Consider the following 19,161-nt stretch of genomic DNA (forward strand, 5'->3'; position numbering starts at 1 on the left):
GTGATGGGGAGGAAGGCAGCAAATGACACTGCCACGTGTGTTCCTATGCAACAATTTTGCATGTTCTTCACATGTACCCCAAAACCTAAAATGAAATAAAATAAATAAATGGGATTAAAAAAAAAAGGGATATACCACATAAACAGAATTAAAAACAAAAATCACACGATCATCTCAACAAATGCAGAAAAAGCATTCAACAAAATCCAGCACCGCTTTATGATTAAAACTTAGAAAAATCAGCATACAAGGGACATATCTCAATAAAATAAAAGCTATCTACGACAAGCCTACAGCCAACATAATACTGAATAGAGAAAAGTTGAAAGCATTCCCTCTGGCAACTGGAATAAGACAAGAATGCCCACTCTCACCATTCCTCTTTAACACAGTACTGAAAGTCTTCCCAGAGCAATCAGACAAGAGAAAGAAATAAAGGACATCCAAACTGGTAAAGAGGAAGTCAAATTGTCACTGTTTGCTGATGGAAGATATGATTGTTAACCTAAAAAATTCTACAGGCTCCTCTAGAAAGCCCCTAGAACTGGTAAAATAATTCAGCAAAGTTTCTGGATACAAAATTAATGTATACAAAATCAGCAGCTCTTCTATATACCAGTGATGAAGCTGACAAGCAAATAAAGAATTTAACCCCTTTTAAAATAGATGCAAAACAACAACAAAACAAAACAAAACAAAATAAAACTTAGGAATATACCTATCCAAGGAGATGAAAGACCACCACAAGAAAAACAACACACACTGCTGAAAGAAATCACAGACAACACAAACTAATGGAAACACATCCCGTGCTCATGGATGGGTAGAATCAATATGACAAAAATGACCATACTGCCAAAAGCAACCTACAAATTCAGTGCGATTTTCATCAAAGCACCACCATCATTCTTCACAGAACTAGAAAAAACAATCCTAAAATTCACATGGACCAAAACAAAGTCCGCATATCCAAAGCAAGTCTAAGCAAAAAGAACAAATCGGGAGGCATCACATTACCCAACTTCAAACTAAACTATAAGGTCATAGTCACCAAACAGCATGGTACTGGCATAACAAAAGGCACACAGAGCAATGGAAAAGGATGGAGAACCTAGAAATAAACCCAAATATTTACAGCCAACTGATCCTCGACAAAGCAAACAAAACACAGTGGGGAAAGGACACCCTTTTCAACAAATAGTGCTAGGATAACCGGCTAGTCACATGTAGGAGAATAAAACTGGATCCTCATCTCTTACCTTATACAAAAATCAACTCAAGATGGATTACAGACTTAAATCTAAAACCTAAAACTATAAAAATTCTAGAAGATAACATTGGAAAAACCCTTCTACACATGGGCTTAGGCAAGGATTTTATGACCAAGAACCCAAAAGCAAATGCGATAAAAACAAAGATAAATTGCTGGGACTTAAACTAAGGAGCTTTTGCATGGCAAAAAGAACAGTCACCAGAGTAAACAGACAACCCACAGAGTAGGAAAAAAATCTTAACAATCTATTCATCTGACAAAGGACTAACATCCAGAATCTACAATGAACTCAAATCAACAAGAAAAAATCCCACCAAAAAGTGGGCTAAGAACATGAATAGAAAATTCTCAATGGAAGATATTCAAATGATCAACAAACATATGAAAAAATGCTTAACATCACTAATGATCAGGAAAAGGCAAAATCAAAACCGCAATGCAGTAATACCTTACTCCTGAAAGAATGATCATAATCAAAAAGTAATAGATATTGGCGTGGATGCAGTGAACACTCTACACTGCTGGTAGGAATGTAAACTAGTACAACCACTATGGAAAACAGTGTGGAGATTCCTTAAAGAATTAAAAGTAGAACCACCATTTGATCCAGCAATTCCCCTACTGGGTATCTACCCAGAAGAACAGAAGTCATTATACAAAAAAGATATTTGCACATGCATGTTTACAAAAGCACAATTTGCGACTGCAAAAACGTGAAAACAACTCAAATGCCCATCAATCAAGAAGTGGATAAAGAAACTGTGTGGGGTGTGTGTGTGTGTGTGTGTGTGTGTGTGTGTATGTATGTGTGTGTGTATGTCTGTAATACTACTCAGCCGTAAAAAGGAATAAATTAATGCCATTTGCAGCGACCTGGATGAGACTGGAGCCTATTATTCTAAGTGAAGTAACTCAGGAATGGAAAATCAAACTTCATTATGTTCTCACTCATAAGAGGGAGCTAAGCTATGAGGATGCAAAGACATAAGAATGACACAATGGACTTTGGGGACTTGGGGGAAAGGGTGGGAAGGGGGTGAGAGATAAAACACTGCAAATAAGATGCAGTGTATATTGCTTGGGTGATGGGTGCACCAAAATCTCACAAAGTACCACTAAAGAGCTTATGTAAATAAACACTACCTGTTCCCCAATAACCTATGGAAATAAAAAAAAATTTTTTTTTAAAAGAGGGAATCACAGGAAGAATCTATTAGGGTGACTAAGAGTACCCAGTAGCAGGTATCTGCATACAATGTGCTTAACATAAATTAGTTTCAACTACACATTAAAAGTCTTTGAAAAAAACACGTCTTTGGTAAAACTTTGTCATTTATTATTAGTCTGAAAGAAAAGATTTTTAAAAATCGATTATTTTGACTAAATGCTAACTACTTCGTGCAGGTGTGTGTGTGTATGCATGTGTGTATGCATGTTTACTGTAACTGACCTTATTTGGTGGTTCTGCTGCAAAGGTTCCATAGAGGAGTCCCAAGTCCTAGACAAGGCTTTAGAGGCTGAACTAACAAGAAGAGGTTAAGAGAGTCTGGTGAATTTGGAAGAGAGACCAAGAAATGTAGTGCTTCCGAAGAGATATGCTGGGTTCAGTGGAGACTACAGGTCAGGAAGATGTGACAGGGAGGTGCAGTGAGTGTGGCTGAAACCTAAGCTGAAGAAACGGAGGAGCAGGCACTACCATGAGGGGTCCCTGAGCAGAAACTCTTCAGCAGACCTTGGAGTTTAGTTCAAGGGCTACATGGAATACCACTATTTAGGATACAGGTAAGATCTGAGGTGAAGGAACACCTTTTCTATCTTGGTTTTCTCATTTATTAAAAAAAAAAAAAAAAAAGAGATGAAAAAAAAAAAAAAAAAAAAAAAAAAAAAAAAAAAAAAAAAAATAAAAAAAAAAAAAAAAAAAAAAAAAGGAGATGAAACTAAATGACTACTAAGGCTCCTTCTAATTTTGATGGTATATAGGGAATATGCTTCACTTTGCAAACAGAAATGAGTCTATGGGATGACAAAACTCTTTAGAACACAGCTTTGTTCACCAGTTATAGGCTTACATAGTAGCCTACCATGGGTTAAATAATCATCTGTTGGGCTGGGCGCAGTGGGTGGATCATGAGGTCAGGGGATCCAGACCATCCTGGCTAATATGGTGAACCCCCATCTCTGGCAGAAATACAAAAAAATTAGCTGGGTGTGGTGGCACATGTCTGTGGTCCTAGCTATTTGGGAGGCTGAGGCATTGAGAATCGCTTGAACCCAGGAGGTGGAGGTTGCAGTGAGCCAAGATTGCGCCACTGTACTCCAGCCTGGGCAACAGAGTGAGATGCCATCTCAAAAAAAAAAAAAAAAAAAAAAAAAAAAAAAAGTCATCTGTTTTTGGTGAATGTATTTGACCATTTCCCAGAATATATTAATCAACTACAACCTGGGGGGAGCAGCTATGAAAAATCTATAGCTGAATCATACATGATGAAATACAATGTTTTCTACCTAAGAGCAAGGAGAAGGCAAGGATGACTCAACACTTCTATTCAACATTATGCTGAAGATGCAGAAAGGCAAGAAAGAAAAACAAAAGGCATACAGATTGGAAAGGAGTATTGAAAACTATATTTGCAGATAACATGATCATGGATGTAGAAAATTCTACGGAACTGAGAGCTAACAAGTTAAATTTAGCAAGGCTGCAGTATAAAAAAAATCATACAAAAATTCACTATATTTCTAAGTGGTAGCAAAAAAAAAATCTAAAAATAAAACTTTTAAATTCCACTCACAATATCATCACAAACTAAAATATTTAGGAATAAATTTAACAAGATATACATTGAAAATATAAAATGTGGCTGCGAAATTAAACACCTAAATAGAGAGACATATCATACTGATGAGCTGCAATATTAAGATGGCAATTCTGTTAATCTTTTTCTAAACATGGTTAAAAATTTTAAGTGTGAACAGACTTAATAAAAGAAGATACATGAGTGACCAAAGAACATATAAAAAATATCTGTTCTACATCAATGGTCATTAGGCAAATGCAAATCAATATACCATAATGAGATATTATCACACAGCCACTAGAATATGTAAAGTTAAAAAGACTGACAATATTAAATGTTGGCAAGGATAGGAAGAAACTAGAACCCGAATGCCCTGCTACTGGGAATATAAAACGATATAAGCTTGGAAAAGATCTTGGACAAGTTTCTTAAAATGTTAAAAGCACACTTACCATTTAACCTTGCAATTCCATGCCTATGTATATACCCAAGAGAAATCAAAACACATGTCCACACAAGACTTGTGCATAAATGCAGCTCCATTCATAATGGCCCCAAACTGGAAACAAGCCAAGTGTACGTCAACTGGCAAATGAATAAACACATGTGGTATATCCATACAATGAAATAATACTCAGCATTAAAGAGGAACAAACTACTGATATATAATATGAATGAATTTCAAAAACAACATACTATGTAGACAAAGGACTACAGACTGTATGAATCCACCGATACTAAAATCCTAGAAAAGGTGAAACTATCGCAATGGAAAGCAGATCTTAAGAGTGGGAGAGAACAGGGATCAACTGAAAAGGGGCATGAGGGAACTTTTTGGGATGATGGAAGTATTGTTCAACTGAATTTGGTGATGGCCGTACAACTTACTCAAATCTACTAAAACTCATTCAACTTCTGAAAAAAGATTTTAAAAAGAAATAAAAAATGTAATAAGAACTAAAAAAATTAGGGTCTGAAAAAAGATTAAAGAAATAAAAAAGTAATAAAACTCATTCAACTGTAAAATGGGCGAATTTTATGGTACATAAATTATTTCTCAAAAAGCTGTTTTAAAAAACTTATTAAACAGCGAATTAACTCAAACTATTTACTACTGGAACTAAAATAAAAAACACTAATAATTCCCTTCCTTTTTACAATAATCAATTTTTCTCCCCATAAAAAAAAAGTATTCTAAACAGGATAACCTATCCAAATAGCTTTGGTAAAATTATTATTGTGCTATTACTGCCACTAAGACTAGACTACAGAAGTAGCTGCAAGTCTGCTAAAAAGATGGAAACTTATCTCATGCCTTGGGACAAGGGTCTTCTGGCATACCTGTCAGTAGGGGATGGGTGGGGATGTGACACAGGCTGCAGTGGATGTACCCTACACATTCTATCTTGTAAGAGCTCAGTCTTTGATACTCCTTTGCTTGAAGTGGTATCAAACATGAAGGGGAGTTCTTCCTGTTTCTGACATCTCTGTACAGCCCTGTCAAAGGACATCTAGGTAGGCTGGATCTCTGGGACAGCACTGCACTAATAGGCTAAATACATGGAGTTTGTGTTCAGTAAAAGGTTTCATTTGTTTTGCTCGAACATCTCAAGTTGCAATTTAAGAGGAGCAGCAGAGGGACTAATCTATTTGGTTTTAGACTGGAACACTTACACATCAAAGATTAAATTGGGAATACAGATAGCATACTTATGTTTAGGTAAAAGACAGTGAGAGTGAAGGAGGAGTATAGCAAAGGAAGAAAATTTTCTCAGAATTTGCCTCAAGGTATCTAATTACCCTTAGCTCTCACATATGTAATAACTCCCATCAAAAGGTTGTGGATTTTTTTTCCTTTTGGGAGGATGGACAGGACACCCCCTTCCCTTGAGTTACAGGTAACATACACCCCAATTGTTGCTGTCTTGAGTACTGGAGGAGTTTTAATCTTTTATCACCCAGACTCAGCATAAAAATGGGAGTTCCTAATGGCTGGGGTCTTTTGCTTAACCATGCTCTCTCCCTCTAACTCATGGTAGAGCCTGGACTCTCCCCTCAATGGCAATAATGATAACACTTCACCATTCAAATCAATTTTGGTCATAATAAAAGATCTCAGGTGTTTCTCTGCATAGCAGGGTTTTTCTGGTGGATCTAGTTTAGAACACTGTAAACAGAATAAGGCTTTTTATAAGAACATATTGCCTCACCTTCTTTTAGACATAGGACAGAATGCCAAATGTTCCTGGTAGGTTCACACTTGGACGAGAATTAAAATTAAGGCACAGAGATATGGGCTGATTTCTGACGCTGGTGAAACAGATCAGCCTGGTAATCTCATGTCCCCAACATGCTTCCTAATCACTACAGCTCCTTGCTCCACTCTAGGCCTTAGGTATGGTATCACTGTTTTTCATTGCGTAGCCCCCTGCAGTGGCAGCAACAGTTGTGACACAAGCACATTCCTTTTCACTCAATCAGTTCACATTCTCTCTGTATCACTGCCTTAAAAAGACTGAACAACCTTCATGGCTTTCTGACATGTTTAATTTTTCTAAAAGTCAGATTAGATCATGTTGACCATATTCAAAACTATTGATGGCTTCTCACTATAAACCAACATCCAAACTCCTCAGCCTGGAATCTGGAATCCTTTTCCTCCCTTTCTAGCAGTCTGTCCTCACTTGACTCCAAGACTTCATCCAGCTGAACAGAGGTCATCTCCTAAACACCAGCTTTGCCCAAGCATCCCCTCTTTCCCCACATCTGAGTCCCAACCTTCCTTTAAAGCCCCAATTGTAGAACCTTGTCCAGAATCTTGAGCTGGAATTAATCTTTCCTTCTCCATATCACTATAGGATAGGCTTGTACCTTGGTAAACGCTTATGGTGGGCTGTTCCAGGTGTCAGTTATTTTATGTATGCCTTCCTCTTGGGCCCAGCAAATCCCTACTTGAGTGCATATTTAAATCATCTTGGGGGGTCCTTGGAGAAGTGGCTGATTCCATGATTGGGGAAATTTAGGCACACACGCTGTTATGCCAAAGAATAAGGAAAAGCTCTCAACCCTTCCCCCCACCACTGAAAAAAGATGGGAAGTATGTCACAAGAACACAGGAGCAAGTAGAAAATAACTTCCACTGGCTAAATCTGGGACAATCTGAGCACCAAAATAATTAAGTCCAGTTGGTTGTCCACATCCATGGGTTCCACACTCAACAACCATGGACTGAAAATGTAGTTAGGCCTATGATGGTTCTGTCTGCACTGATGCATATACAGATTTTTTTCTTTTTGTCATTATTCCCTAAACAACATAGTACATAACAATCTGCATAGCATTTAAATTGTATTAGGTATTATAGGTAATCTGGAGATGACAAAGTATATGAGAGGATGTACACAGGTTATGTGCAATGCTACAGCATTGGGACCTAAGCATCCTTAAATCTGGTATCCATGGGAGGCTCTGGAGTCGATCCCCTGCAGATACCAGGGAACAACTGTACTGTAATAAATCATAAACCGTTGAAAAAGATAAGCGCTCATGAGTCCATACCAGTAACAGGTAAATAAATGGGGGAGTGAGATGGCTTCACTTACAGAAGAATGCTGAGTGCCAAATAGTAAATCATCATTTCGCAACCCTCCTAGCAGAGACTGGCTTACGCAAGAATCATCAATGGATGATGAATCTAGGGGAAATTTTTCACGAGGGGCAGGGCATTTACTTGGTCTTAAAGTGTTTTCCTACAGACTGCTTTATAGGTGCAAGGGGAAAAACAGTAACTACGCAGTGGAGAAACTAGGTAATATCTTGACTAGGTGGGTGTATCAAAATTAACATCAACAATGAGGGCTGATGGAGATCTGTGCCTCCCATAAAACCCTGAGAAGGACACATGATTATCTGTGTAGTATTTTGGCTGAGAATTCATAGACTGAGTCGGATTATGAAGAAATATCGGAATAACGAGTGCTCTATTAAAACCCAAAATAAGGAGTTTTCTATTAAAAAAGTAGGTGAGGGGAGGGATAAAAGGTTGTATTCCTTAAAAATGTCAATATCATAAAAAAACAAAGACTGTGAAAACATTTCCTGGGAACTCAGATCAGAACTTCTGGGGATGGGTCCCAACAATCTGTATTTTAACTTTGCCCTCCAGGTAGATTCTGATGTTCACTCAAGTTTTGTTTTTTGATTTTTTTTTTTTTTTGATTTTTTTTTTTAGTTTTTAAGAGACATGGTCTTTCATTGTCACCCAGGCTGCAGTGCAATAGTAGACTCATGGCAGCCTCGAACTCCTGGGCTCAAAGCCATCTACCTTGGCTTCCCAAGTAGCTGGACTACAGGTGTGCACCATCTCACCTGGCAATGATTTTTCACTGAGACAAGGTCTTGCTATGTTGCCCAATTCTACAAAAAATGGAGACGGGCAACATGCTGGTCTTGAACTCCTGGCCTCAAGGGATCCTTTCACTTTGGCCTCCCAAAGTGTTGGGATTACAGGCATGAGCCACCACACCAGGCCCCTACTGAAGTTTGAAACTACAGATCTACACTGTAAGTTCTTAGATTCTACATTTCTAGCTCCTATATTCCCCACAAAAACCTAAGAAAATGCTTTCTGCATATGGTATGACAGTGAATGACAAGGCAGCAATAGCCACTGAGGCACTTGGAGATGATCAACTACTCCAAAGGCGTCAGCTAACACATCACTTCAGGCTTCTAAAGTGAATAGAAAACTTACTTTGAAAACAATAAAGGATGTCAGATTACTCTGGAGGTTAGTAAAAGCACTACTATCCCCAAAGGCAGCATATCCATTTAGTTTGTTACGGCACCATCAACTGAAAATGTTAGAACTTATACACGCTCTTTGAATGTATTTAAAAATTAGTTCTGCATTTCTAGAAAGCACTGTGCAGTGATTAAGAAGCCAAGAAGGCTGGGCAGGGTGGCTCAGGCCTGTAATCCCAGCACTTTTAGAGGCCAAGGCAGGCAGATTGCCTGAGCTCAGGAGTTCGAGATCAGCCTGTGCAACATGGTAAAACCCCATCTCTACTAAAATACAAAAAATTTAGCTGGGCATGGTGGCATGCGCCTGTAGTCCCAGCTACTCAGGAGGCTGAGGCAGGAACCCGGGAGGCAGAGGTTGCAGTGAGCTGAGAACACGCCACTGCACTTCAGCCTGGTCGACAGAGTGAGACTCTGTTTCCAAATATAAAAAAAAGAAGCCAAGCTACATGTATCATGCAAGATCTCCTTAGAGAAGACAGCATTTTGGTGGCTGTGACGTAGCCCGGATTTGATGAAGATGGCCAGATTTCAGTAGAACATTCTCTAAGTGGCAATTCAGGAGACAAGACTCCTGCAATGAGAATGAGGTGATCAATTTGCCTACTTAGTAGAAAATGAAACAAACAGATCCATTTTCAGGCAATTGTTTTCTATCTTAAGAAGTTAAACTACTGAAGATGCTCTAGGATGCAGATACCCTCCCAGCCTGGCAACCACATGAGTTTTCTAATTGGCACCCTGAAAGATTTCACAGGAAAAGGTTGTTATTTTGGTATTGTTGACTTAAAGGTTATCTAGTCACAGTGAAGCAGAGGAGAATTCCTCTTCAAAATTCCTCCTTATTGAAAGCCCATAGAGTGTCCTGGCAATTAACAATTCCTATCACCTCTAGCTATTCCTTATGTGAGAAGGCTCAGAACTCGTCTTACAAATTGCTCTTTTGAAGATCAAAGGGAAGCTGAATGTGTCTGTGTGGGCTCTCAATGAGACTGTAATTTAATGGCATTTTTAGAGAAGGCTTCACTGGCAGTGTTTAGATGACAACCCTGGGGCGAAGGATTCAGGGGAGCTTGGCCACTCTTCCCTTTGGAGCATCTTCGCTGCCTTTAATTGGCACCTCATTAGAAATTAATGAAAATGACATCCTCTGTTCTTCCTGCTCTAGGCATCGAATGCTACAAAAAGGCCCATCACAATTCATAACACATTCAATTTATATAGCAATGGCTCTTAAGCATTATTTATGAGATGTGAATTTCTTGTCAGCAGTTAATAACCTGTACAGAATGGAAGGCGAATGGAAGAAAAGATTGCAAATATATATGTATAAAAAGATTTCTGCAGTGAAGAAGTGTTCTGTTTGAGCTCAAACTACCTTTTTGAGTCTTCACGTTCAATAGTAAATTACTGTTATCCCCTTTCTAAAACCTTTCAGGGCAGTTAAACGTCTGTCTAACATCCATGTATCCTCAAGGAAATAACCGTACAACTCACCCTTTCCTAGAGATATCCAAGCAGGCAGGAGAAACGCAAGAGCTATTCATCAAAGACAGTCTCAGACTTTTTTTAATGGCATGTTCCCACTGTTGTCCTTCATCTTTCGAAGGGTAGCAGTTGATGCAGTCACTTTTCTGGACACATAAGTGTAATGCTCTCAGTGGGTCAAACTGAATGTCCAACTGTCTCTAGGAAAGTTACACCTTGTTGAGACTGCAGTAAGCTCAGGGCTTTCTTCTCCAACAGAAAAAGTCAAATCTCCCTATAAGCAGACTCTCAGAATTGGGCACAAGCCAAGAGATTACATGTTAGAACATTTAAAATGGACACATATTGCAGCAACCTCCTCCGCCTCCTGCTCACAAGGTGAAGACGTTGCAGAGTAATCTATATTTACCAGAGATTAGACAAGTTGGCTTTACTTGGGTGAATGTGAAGTCATCTAACATATACTATTGTTTTTTTTTTTCAGCTGGGTGCTAAGACCTTAGGAAATTAGGTAGTTTGAGTCAAAGCTGAAGGGTAAACTGGGAGTTCTGGTTACAATGTCTTTAGATCTCAGGGCTAAATTGTGAAATCTCCTGTTTGCCTGACGAGAAGGAAGCATTAGCCACTGCCAAGGGCAAGACAGCATACTTGACAGATCAACTGCTTGATCCAGTACGGCAAATCCTGTGTAATACCCAGGATTCAGTTACTTTCAAGGAGGAAACAAGAACAGAAGGTTCAGGAAAATCCCACAATTCTAACTGAGGAACAACCAAAGGCCTATGTTACAAAAGCAATAGCTAAGATGACCAGGTAGGCTCACAACACTGGTAACAGACTGAACTGCTCAAATTCCCCAACAGTTCACATGACCAAAGCAAGAATTTGCAGATCACAAAAGATGAGACAGCCTCTTCAGTGTGGGGCAAAGCTGGTTAGCCAACAGAGCCCAGAGTTTCCTTAACCAACCACAGTGTCCCTGCACTACATCACCAAGAATTTAAAATTGCCTGGCAGGGTTGATCAAAATAGCCTAAGAATAAGGTTCTGAACTCACCTGGGCCATACTGCATGCATCAACACAACTGAAGTCTGAAAACTGCTGTCAGCCTCTGTTCCCACCACCTATCCTAACCCTCTTTACAGTTTCCCAAAAACACTTAATGCTATAACCAAAATGCCCGAAAAACCTTATCTGGTGACATCTGGACTCCCCACGCTGGTTCCGGTTTCTGCAGTTGAATACGTACTTTCAATCTTGTGGAGTACCACATACACCAGAATATATAACAAACGGGTTCATTTTTTTTTTTTTTTGTGCCATGACTCAGTTTATATGAAAAGCTAATATCCTCTCTCTTCCTTCTCATTTCCAATAGGGCAGATAATTGAGAACCGTAGCAGCAAAGGCTGCTGCTTCAGAAGACCGTGAACTTCCAGTGACTGTTGCTTGATAACTGCTGAGTGAACTATTTAGTCCTGACTGCCAGCAATAGTACTTGTAGGATATCTTCACTGTCCCGGAAATGAAAGGGGGCTTCTAAAGCTGACTTCTCAGAAAGAAAGAAATAGGCTTCTCAGAGGCTAGAGTCAGGTCTCAAAGTTAGTCTGATGACAGCTGAATTGGTCTTCAATTTTACATTATTATGTTTTAAAAGCAGGAAATGAAAACAAGTACAGGAAAACTATAAATCAGCCTAAAATAATGCTGCTATACAATTTTGTTCCTATGTGTCATGATACACGTGGTCAAGAAGAGAGAAAGGGTTGACTTAAGTTTTGTTCCACTGCAGGTAGGCATCCCTGTGCAGCAATTCTAAAAGGTGGTATTCCACTACAGAACACAGGAGGAAAGGTTACTGTAAAGCTATTTCAGACTGGGTATGGTGGCCCGCACACGTAATCCCAGCATTTTGTGAGGCAGAGACAGGAGGATGGATTTAGCCCAGGAGAAAAAAAGGGGGACTATTTCAAGGTATCAACTGACTTGATGAACTAAGGTTCAAAAGAAATTTTCTAAGCAAAGCTTAATTTAACAAGGATATGGAGAAGAAATCTTCCATTTATCATAAACAGTAAGAAGCACATTCAAAGTTAATATCTGAATTTTATGGTATATATTCCAGAATTTTGCTTGTTTGCTAAACTTCTAAAGTTGTAAGTGAGAAAAAAACAGAGTAATAAGTGGTGGGGAGAAGCTGAAAGCACTAAGCAGTGAAATGAAGCTCTAAGGAGATATGCATAAGAAGAGGGGGGTGTTTTTGTCTTTTCTGCACGCGTGAGAATAAAGGGTGTTCAGAAGCAAACATCCCGCACTCCCGATTTCTCAAGCCCCAAAGCTATATAGCATGCACTATTGTAGCAAACCTACAGTACTCAGAAGAAGAATGAACGACTTCAGCCACTTAATTTCTAAAGCTAGGCCAAGGTGTTAAGGACATAGTCTCCCCATGCTGTCACTGGGGGAGATGCTTACCGCAGCGACACGATCCCAATTCCTGCTGCACCAGTTCCAGTTTGGTTTGGCACTGGAAGCACCGACGTCGACTCTTCTGTTTAGATCGGCTGGTTTCCTCGGACCGTTCAGTATTCTCCAGTAGTCGTGGCCGTTTTATTGGTGAAGCCTCATTCTCAGACTGTGAATCTGACCAAAACAACATATTTGGGGATCAGGATTAGTGCTTCGCCTGGCAAGCACGGCTGATTAATGTATTTCTAGGCATTCTCCTGACCGGCTACTGCCCTTGTCCAGGAAGGAACCAGACCCATGTGAACCAGCTCTGACTTGCTTGGATTATACTGCACAAACCAGGATAAGCATGTACCTTTAGTGCTGACTTCTAACAAGCTAGGCCTGAGCTGGAGAGGAGGGTGAGGGTGGCTCAACAAATACCAGTTCTATGTTGTTTTTAAAAATAGCTGAGATTCTATGAGGAGGCCAGTCCGGCTAAAAATGGGGTCCTGTCTTTGTATCCCCTTGCTGGGACCTAGATGCTTACTGCCTGTATTGTTTAGTTATCTTTTCTCGGGTATTCACTTGCCCTCAAGTAAACTGTAATTCTTTAGAGATGGGACTACATCAAATGTATCTCTGTATCACCATGCTTTCACAACTTCGTTCCCAAAGCCAGTGTTTCATGAGTGATCTGTAATCTTTTACAGTAAAATTACTCAAGTTTCTACTCTTAAAGACACAAAAGTCAGTTAGTTATAACACTGACAATTAGTTCAACTTGATTCAGAGTGAATGAAGGGGCACCCCTGCTGTGCACAAGCAAGCTGCTCCATGATCTCCAACATGGGGTGGTGCAGGAGCAGCACTGGCTACTCCACCTTGAGGTGGAGCCAAAATGGCAGGTGGAGGGAGGTGTACTGTGCGACAACTGTGTCTTGAATAATCTGAAAAAAATAATTAAGATGCAATAAGGTTCTTATCACAGACAAGGCTGTAAATGACTCTTGCCTTCAAAAAACTGGGCAGCTCTTTGGGGCTCTGTATTCCTGAAATAGCTGCCTGCATACCCAGGATGTATCTCTTACCAAGTTCCAAAGTTGTTTGTGCTAAATTACCTCTAGAAGGGAATCTCCTAAATGGTCTTCTTCAAAATGATCCAGATGCCACACCTTCTCACCCCTGTCACCCCCACCTTGGTCTAAGCCATCACCAACTCATCAAGCATACTACAAGAGCCTCTTAACTGTCTCTCTGCTCACTCCCTTGTCTCTACAGTCTATTCTCCACGTAGCAGCCACGTGACTCTGTTAAAAATCAAGTTAGAATTGGTCGGGCACAGTGGCTCATGCCTGTAATCTCAACACTTTGGGTAGCCGAGGCAGGTGGATCACAAGGTCAGGAGATTGAGACCATCCTGGCTAACACAGTGAAACTCCATCTCTGCTAAAAAAAAAAAAATACAAAAAATTGCTCGGACGTGGTGGCACATGCCTCAGGAGGCTGGGGCAGGAGAATCACTTGAACCCAGGAGGCAGAGGATGCAGTGAGCCAAGATTGTGCCACTGCACTCCAGCCTGGAGACAGAGCAAGACTCCGTTTGAAAAAACAATTTAAAAAATCAAGTTAGAATCATGTTACTTCCCTGCTTAAAACCCTCTAATAGCTTCCTTTTCCAAAGTAAAAGTCCAGATACTTAGTTTGACTCTTGAATGCCCTGCATGACTTGCCCCCTGCCCAGCTCCTGCTGCTTTCCTTCCTTGCTTATCTACGCTACTACTGTCTCCTACCTGTGGGACTTTGTACCTTCTGTTCCCTCTGTTGGAAACACTCTTCACCCAGATCTACATGGGATCTTATCTCTTCTGTATCCTTGCTCCAAAGTCACATTTTCATTGAAGGTTTTTCCCTGATCATCGCTTCTAGGTCATCAAATCCACATTCCTAGCACTTGCCCTTCTTTGTTTCCCTGTCTTTTATTCTTCCATAGCACTTACCTTTAACATTATGCCCTAAAAGAACGTAAACTACAAGAGGGCGGAAAACTTCACCTGCTTTGTTCACTGATGTGCCCTCCATGCCTATGGCTCAATAAGTATTTCCTGAATGAATGAATTTGTCTTCTAGGCAGTCATGTTCTACTTAAAGTGGCTCTACTGAGAAGCCACAGCCCATAGGATGTATTTTAGTCAATGCTGTCCGTATGCCTCTTCCTAGCCTCCCTGTGTGTGAGGCAGACGCAGCACTTCACCCAAGATGGTCCAGCGACCATCTTGGTCCCCCAGCCTCGCTGCGCTGTACTGGCATATGGAGGCCCTGCACCATTCTTAGCAACTACAGACTTCATTTTTCATCTCATTTAATTCGTCCAGTCCTACATGACACTGTGCCCCAACACAAACCAACTAAATAAGGCCTCTGATGAAAACAACTGAAAGCAAGTTCAGCCTATTTCCCAGCTCTGCTGAGTAAAGCCGTCTAGACCCAGTCAGTGTGGTGACTAAGGTGGCCACACACAGGGCAGGCCCTCTCCCTTCTTCTACAAGAGCAACACGCAACAATTTAAATGTAAATTATTACAAAGCAGTCAGTGGAAAGACATTCACCTTGTATGATCCACACTGCTCTCGGGGTGGAGGTCCTTTTACACAAATCAGTAATGGCTCTATTTGTATTAATAACCCTATTTGGACATTTGGGGGTGGGGTAACAAGAAAATTCTAGAGTAAAAACTGTAACAAAAAATGTTTTTTTGTGAAACAAAGTCCTAAATTCAGAGCATCCTTATAGGAAGTTACTCCCACTAGAAGGCACGTGTCAGCACAAGATGGGGAGGCAGTTGAGGTCTTTTCATTATTAATATGGTTAAAATCTGGAGGGCCTTGGCAGAATGCCAGCGTATCTGTAAGGTAACAAAAGACTGCTCAGACCCTGAGCCCCTTTCTTTCACATCACTGTGTCTGAATATGCAGAGTTCACATTTAGAGCTCTTTCTACATGGCTCTATCTCAAACTGGCAAACATGCTATCTGTCTGCAAAGCACCCACCTCCATTTCTAAAACAAACCTTTGCTGTAAGAAGATAATTTAATTTCAGTGTGGCAATGAAGCTGGGGGAAAAAATAAAGAAAAAACAAAAAGAATTTCAGTGTGGCAATGTTATCCTTAAGCTAACTATGTCCAAATAAGTAAGGCAGTTAGGTATGTAAAGAAAATATTTTTTTAAAATACATGAGTCCTATGGCTGAGGAATTCATATTTACATCATATCACAATCATCAGTCATCACCAAACAACCCACTTTGATGGGACCCCCTCCCCTACAAAATCAGGAGGCCTGTCCAGTCTTGACTTCTTTTTCTCTTAATTCCCCATCTCATCTGACCAATGGGCATTCAATAGCAACACTAAGGAATGTCTACATGGTCCCATGTTGAGATTTTCCTTGATCTACTCCACATTCATATGAAGACAATGAGTTATTTGTTCTGAAGGCAGCAGGCATTGAATATTCTTGAACAGTGAGTCCTAAAGGAGGTTTCTGATGCTACCACAGCTTCTGGATACAATATACTGGCCATCCTAAAAGAACACCATTGAGCCCTAGTCAGTCCTCTGACAATCAATGTCCCAGCATCTGTACAAGTCTATGACCAAAAGCATCCATGTATAGAAAGTCTGAGCCACAGGAGGCAGTCCTAGGTGATTCTAAACTAAGGCAGAAGAAATGTCTAACAGAGTGTGTTATGTTTTAGAATCAAGGACCTCTATTCCCTAATAAGAGATCCACACCTTTGAAACTCTGAAATATGCCCACTTACTCTTCCCTAGTTGATGATCTGTTAGATGCTCTCTAATGCTCCCTCCCACAAAGAGGGAAGGCAAATAAGCTTCCAAAACTGCTCATCATCCTCCACATGCTATTGTCCAGAAAGGTGACTATATACATGCAATTTTTTTGGAGAAGCAAACCATTCTTTGGCATTTTCTCACAAGTCCACTTAGTGTTTTACTGAAAAGCTAATGAAATATCAACAGTAACCTACAGGATCATCCTCACCTGCGTAAGAAATTTACACTTTCTCTGCTAAATACTTAATGAAACCTTGTGCCATGGGGTGAGTTGCTTAAATAAGAGAAACAGATGTCCAGGGTAGGCGTTCTAATGACATGATAATAAACTAAATAATTCAACTATTCATTTATAAATTTATGTCAATTAGAAAAAGACTATCAGGGAAAAAAAAAGATCCAAACATGGCTGACATTAAAGGAACCATCTACTGCCTATATTTGAATAAATTCAACTATGATGATTTACTTTTGCTCACAAATGTTACCCTGAAGCACTGCCAATTTCCCAAAAACATCGAATGTTTACCTGCGTACTCTGAACTTGGGCAGTAGCGGTTAAATATGGAGGGAGAGGTGAAGAGAAGTAATTCTTACATGCAGCTTTAACTGTCAGAAGCAGCAAGTCCTTGCAAGGAGCATGCTCGTTAGCAGCAGGAGGAGGTGCCAAGCTGGAAACCCTTCTCACCCCAGCAGTTAAGAGTGACTTCTAATTAAGGTCCTTCATAAAGGGCCAACAAAGCAGATTTTTTTTTCTAGTATGCTTTTTCTTGAGAACATAATCTAGTATGGATATCCCCACACAGAGGTGCCATTCCCCCCATTCCAGGTTCTCACCAGACCACTGCTTTCTCTGCCAATGTTTAATGGAATGAGAAAGACATCACATCAGATCTAGTCAGAGGAAACTCTGATAAAGAATTATAATGTGATTAAATGAGGAAGGAAAATCTTAAGAAGGATTTTGCCTATTTTGCTTTCTTTGTTTGAAAGTAGCTGCTGCTTAATTTTCAACAGAGAGACAAGTACTGTGCAGTCTGTCTCTTGGTATCCAAGGGAGATTGGTTCCAGGAACCCCCAAGGATACCAAATTCCACAGACGCTCAAGTCCCTTATATAAAATGGCATAGTATTTGCATATAACCTACATACCCCCTCCCATATACAGCTGACCCTTGAACAACATAGGGCTTGGGTGCTGACCCCCATTACAGTTGAAAATTTTCTAACTTCTGACTTCCTCAAAACTTAGCTAGTAATAGCCTCCTGCTGGCCAGAAGTCTTACTGATAACAATGACAGATGATTAACACATATTTTGCATGTTTTATGTATTATATACGGTATCCCTACAATAAAGTAGAGAAAAGAAAATACTAAGAAAACCACATGAAAGAGAAAATAGTTTCTCTTCCTTAAGTGGAAGTGGATCATCAAAGTCTTCATCCTTGTCTCCACACTCAGTAGGCAGAGGAGGAGGAGACAGAGGAGGAGTTGGGGTCTGGTCTTGCAGTTTCAGGGATGGCAGAGGCAGAAGGAAATCTGTGCACAGTGGACCTGCACAATGGAAACCCATGTTGGTCAAACTGTACTTTAATCTTCTCTAGATTATACTTATAATACAATATAAACACCATGTAAATAATTGTTACACTGTGTTATTTAGGGAATAATGACCAAAAAAAAAGGTCTACATGTGCAGTACAGACACAAACATCTATTTTTTCCAGATATTTTCAATCTATGGTTGGTTGAATCCATAGATGGTGGGCTGGTTGTACAGTGATTTTAAAGTCATAGAACCTTCTGAAGAGAGGAATTCTAATTGTACCTTCCTAGCCAATCTCAGAAAGTAGTGGTAGGACTTTCAATTTAGGAATACAGTTTAACTGGAAGGCTTAACTGGAGACAACAAACAGAGCTACTTCTTTTAAAATTCTGTTTTGTCTCTGGCAGAAATTCACATTTGTTCCTTACTGTCACTGTTCTTGTCTTTATTACTCATGTTCTCTCCTGAAAATTTCCAAATAAATTGTGTCAGGCCTGTCAAAGCTGAATCTCAAGCTCTCTTAATCTCCTGTCACCCTGCAGCTGGCAGCCTGCACATACCCCAGGCACTAACCACGGCTGTGGCTTCCTGACATCTCAGGCAGACAGGCTCTTAGGCCTCTGTATAAGCCAACACTCACAATACGGAATAGAGAGTGGGAGAAGCAACGTGGCAACAAAGAGAAGAAAGCCTTCTGCTATTCCCTTCACCCACACCTTTCCTTACTTCTACAAAAGATGAATCTGTTTAATCTCAGGCTCTCTGACAGCTTTTGAGGTACTCAATCAGTTTTTTTAGAGCCTATCACAGTCTCTTGACAGATTGACATTTATGATCCCAACAGCCTGTGCAAACATCAGTAAGAGCAATAATTAATGAACCCTCACACATCACTGCTGTTTCTCCTTTGACCATTTAAAAGGAGCTTTAAGTTGGTAAAACCTTTGTCC

At 40.1% G+C, this 19,161-nt stretch overlaps 1 protein-coding gene across 2 annotated transcripts in view; it reads right to left on the bottom strand.

The window, feature by feature from the left end:
* Nucleotides 1-19,161, bottom strand: part of ZFAND3 (zinc finger AN1-type containing 3) — a 332,287-nt gene that overhangs the window by 25,558 nt on the left and 287,568 nt on the right. For both annotated transcript variants that reach the window (XM_017522551.2, XM_017522550.2), the window contains exon 5: nt 12,836-13,003. In XM_017522551.2, coding sequence (XP_017378040.1) covers nt 12,836-13,003 — 168 coding nt within the window. The remainder of the gene's footprint in view (nt 1-12,835; nt 13,004-19,161) is intronic.

This window comes from Cebus imitator, unplaced genomic scaffold (genome assembly GCF_001604975.1).
Source record: "Cebus imitator isolate Cc_AM_T3 unplaced genomic scaffold, Cebus_imitator-1.0 Scaffold24, whole genome shotgun sequence".
NCBI lineage: Eukaryota > Metazoa > Chordata > Mammalia > Primates > Cebidae > Cebus > Cebus imitator.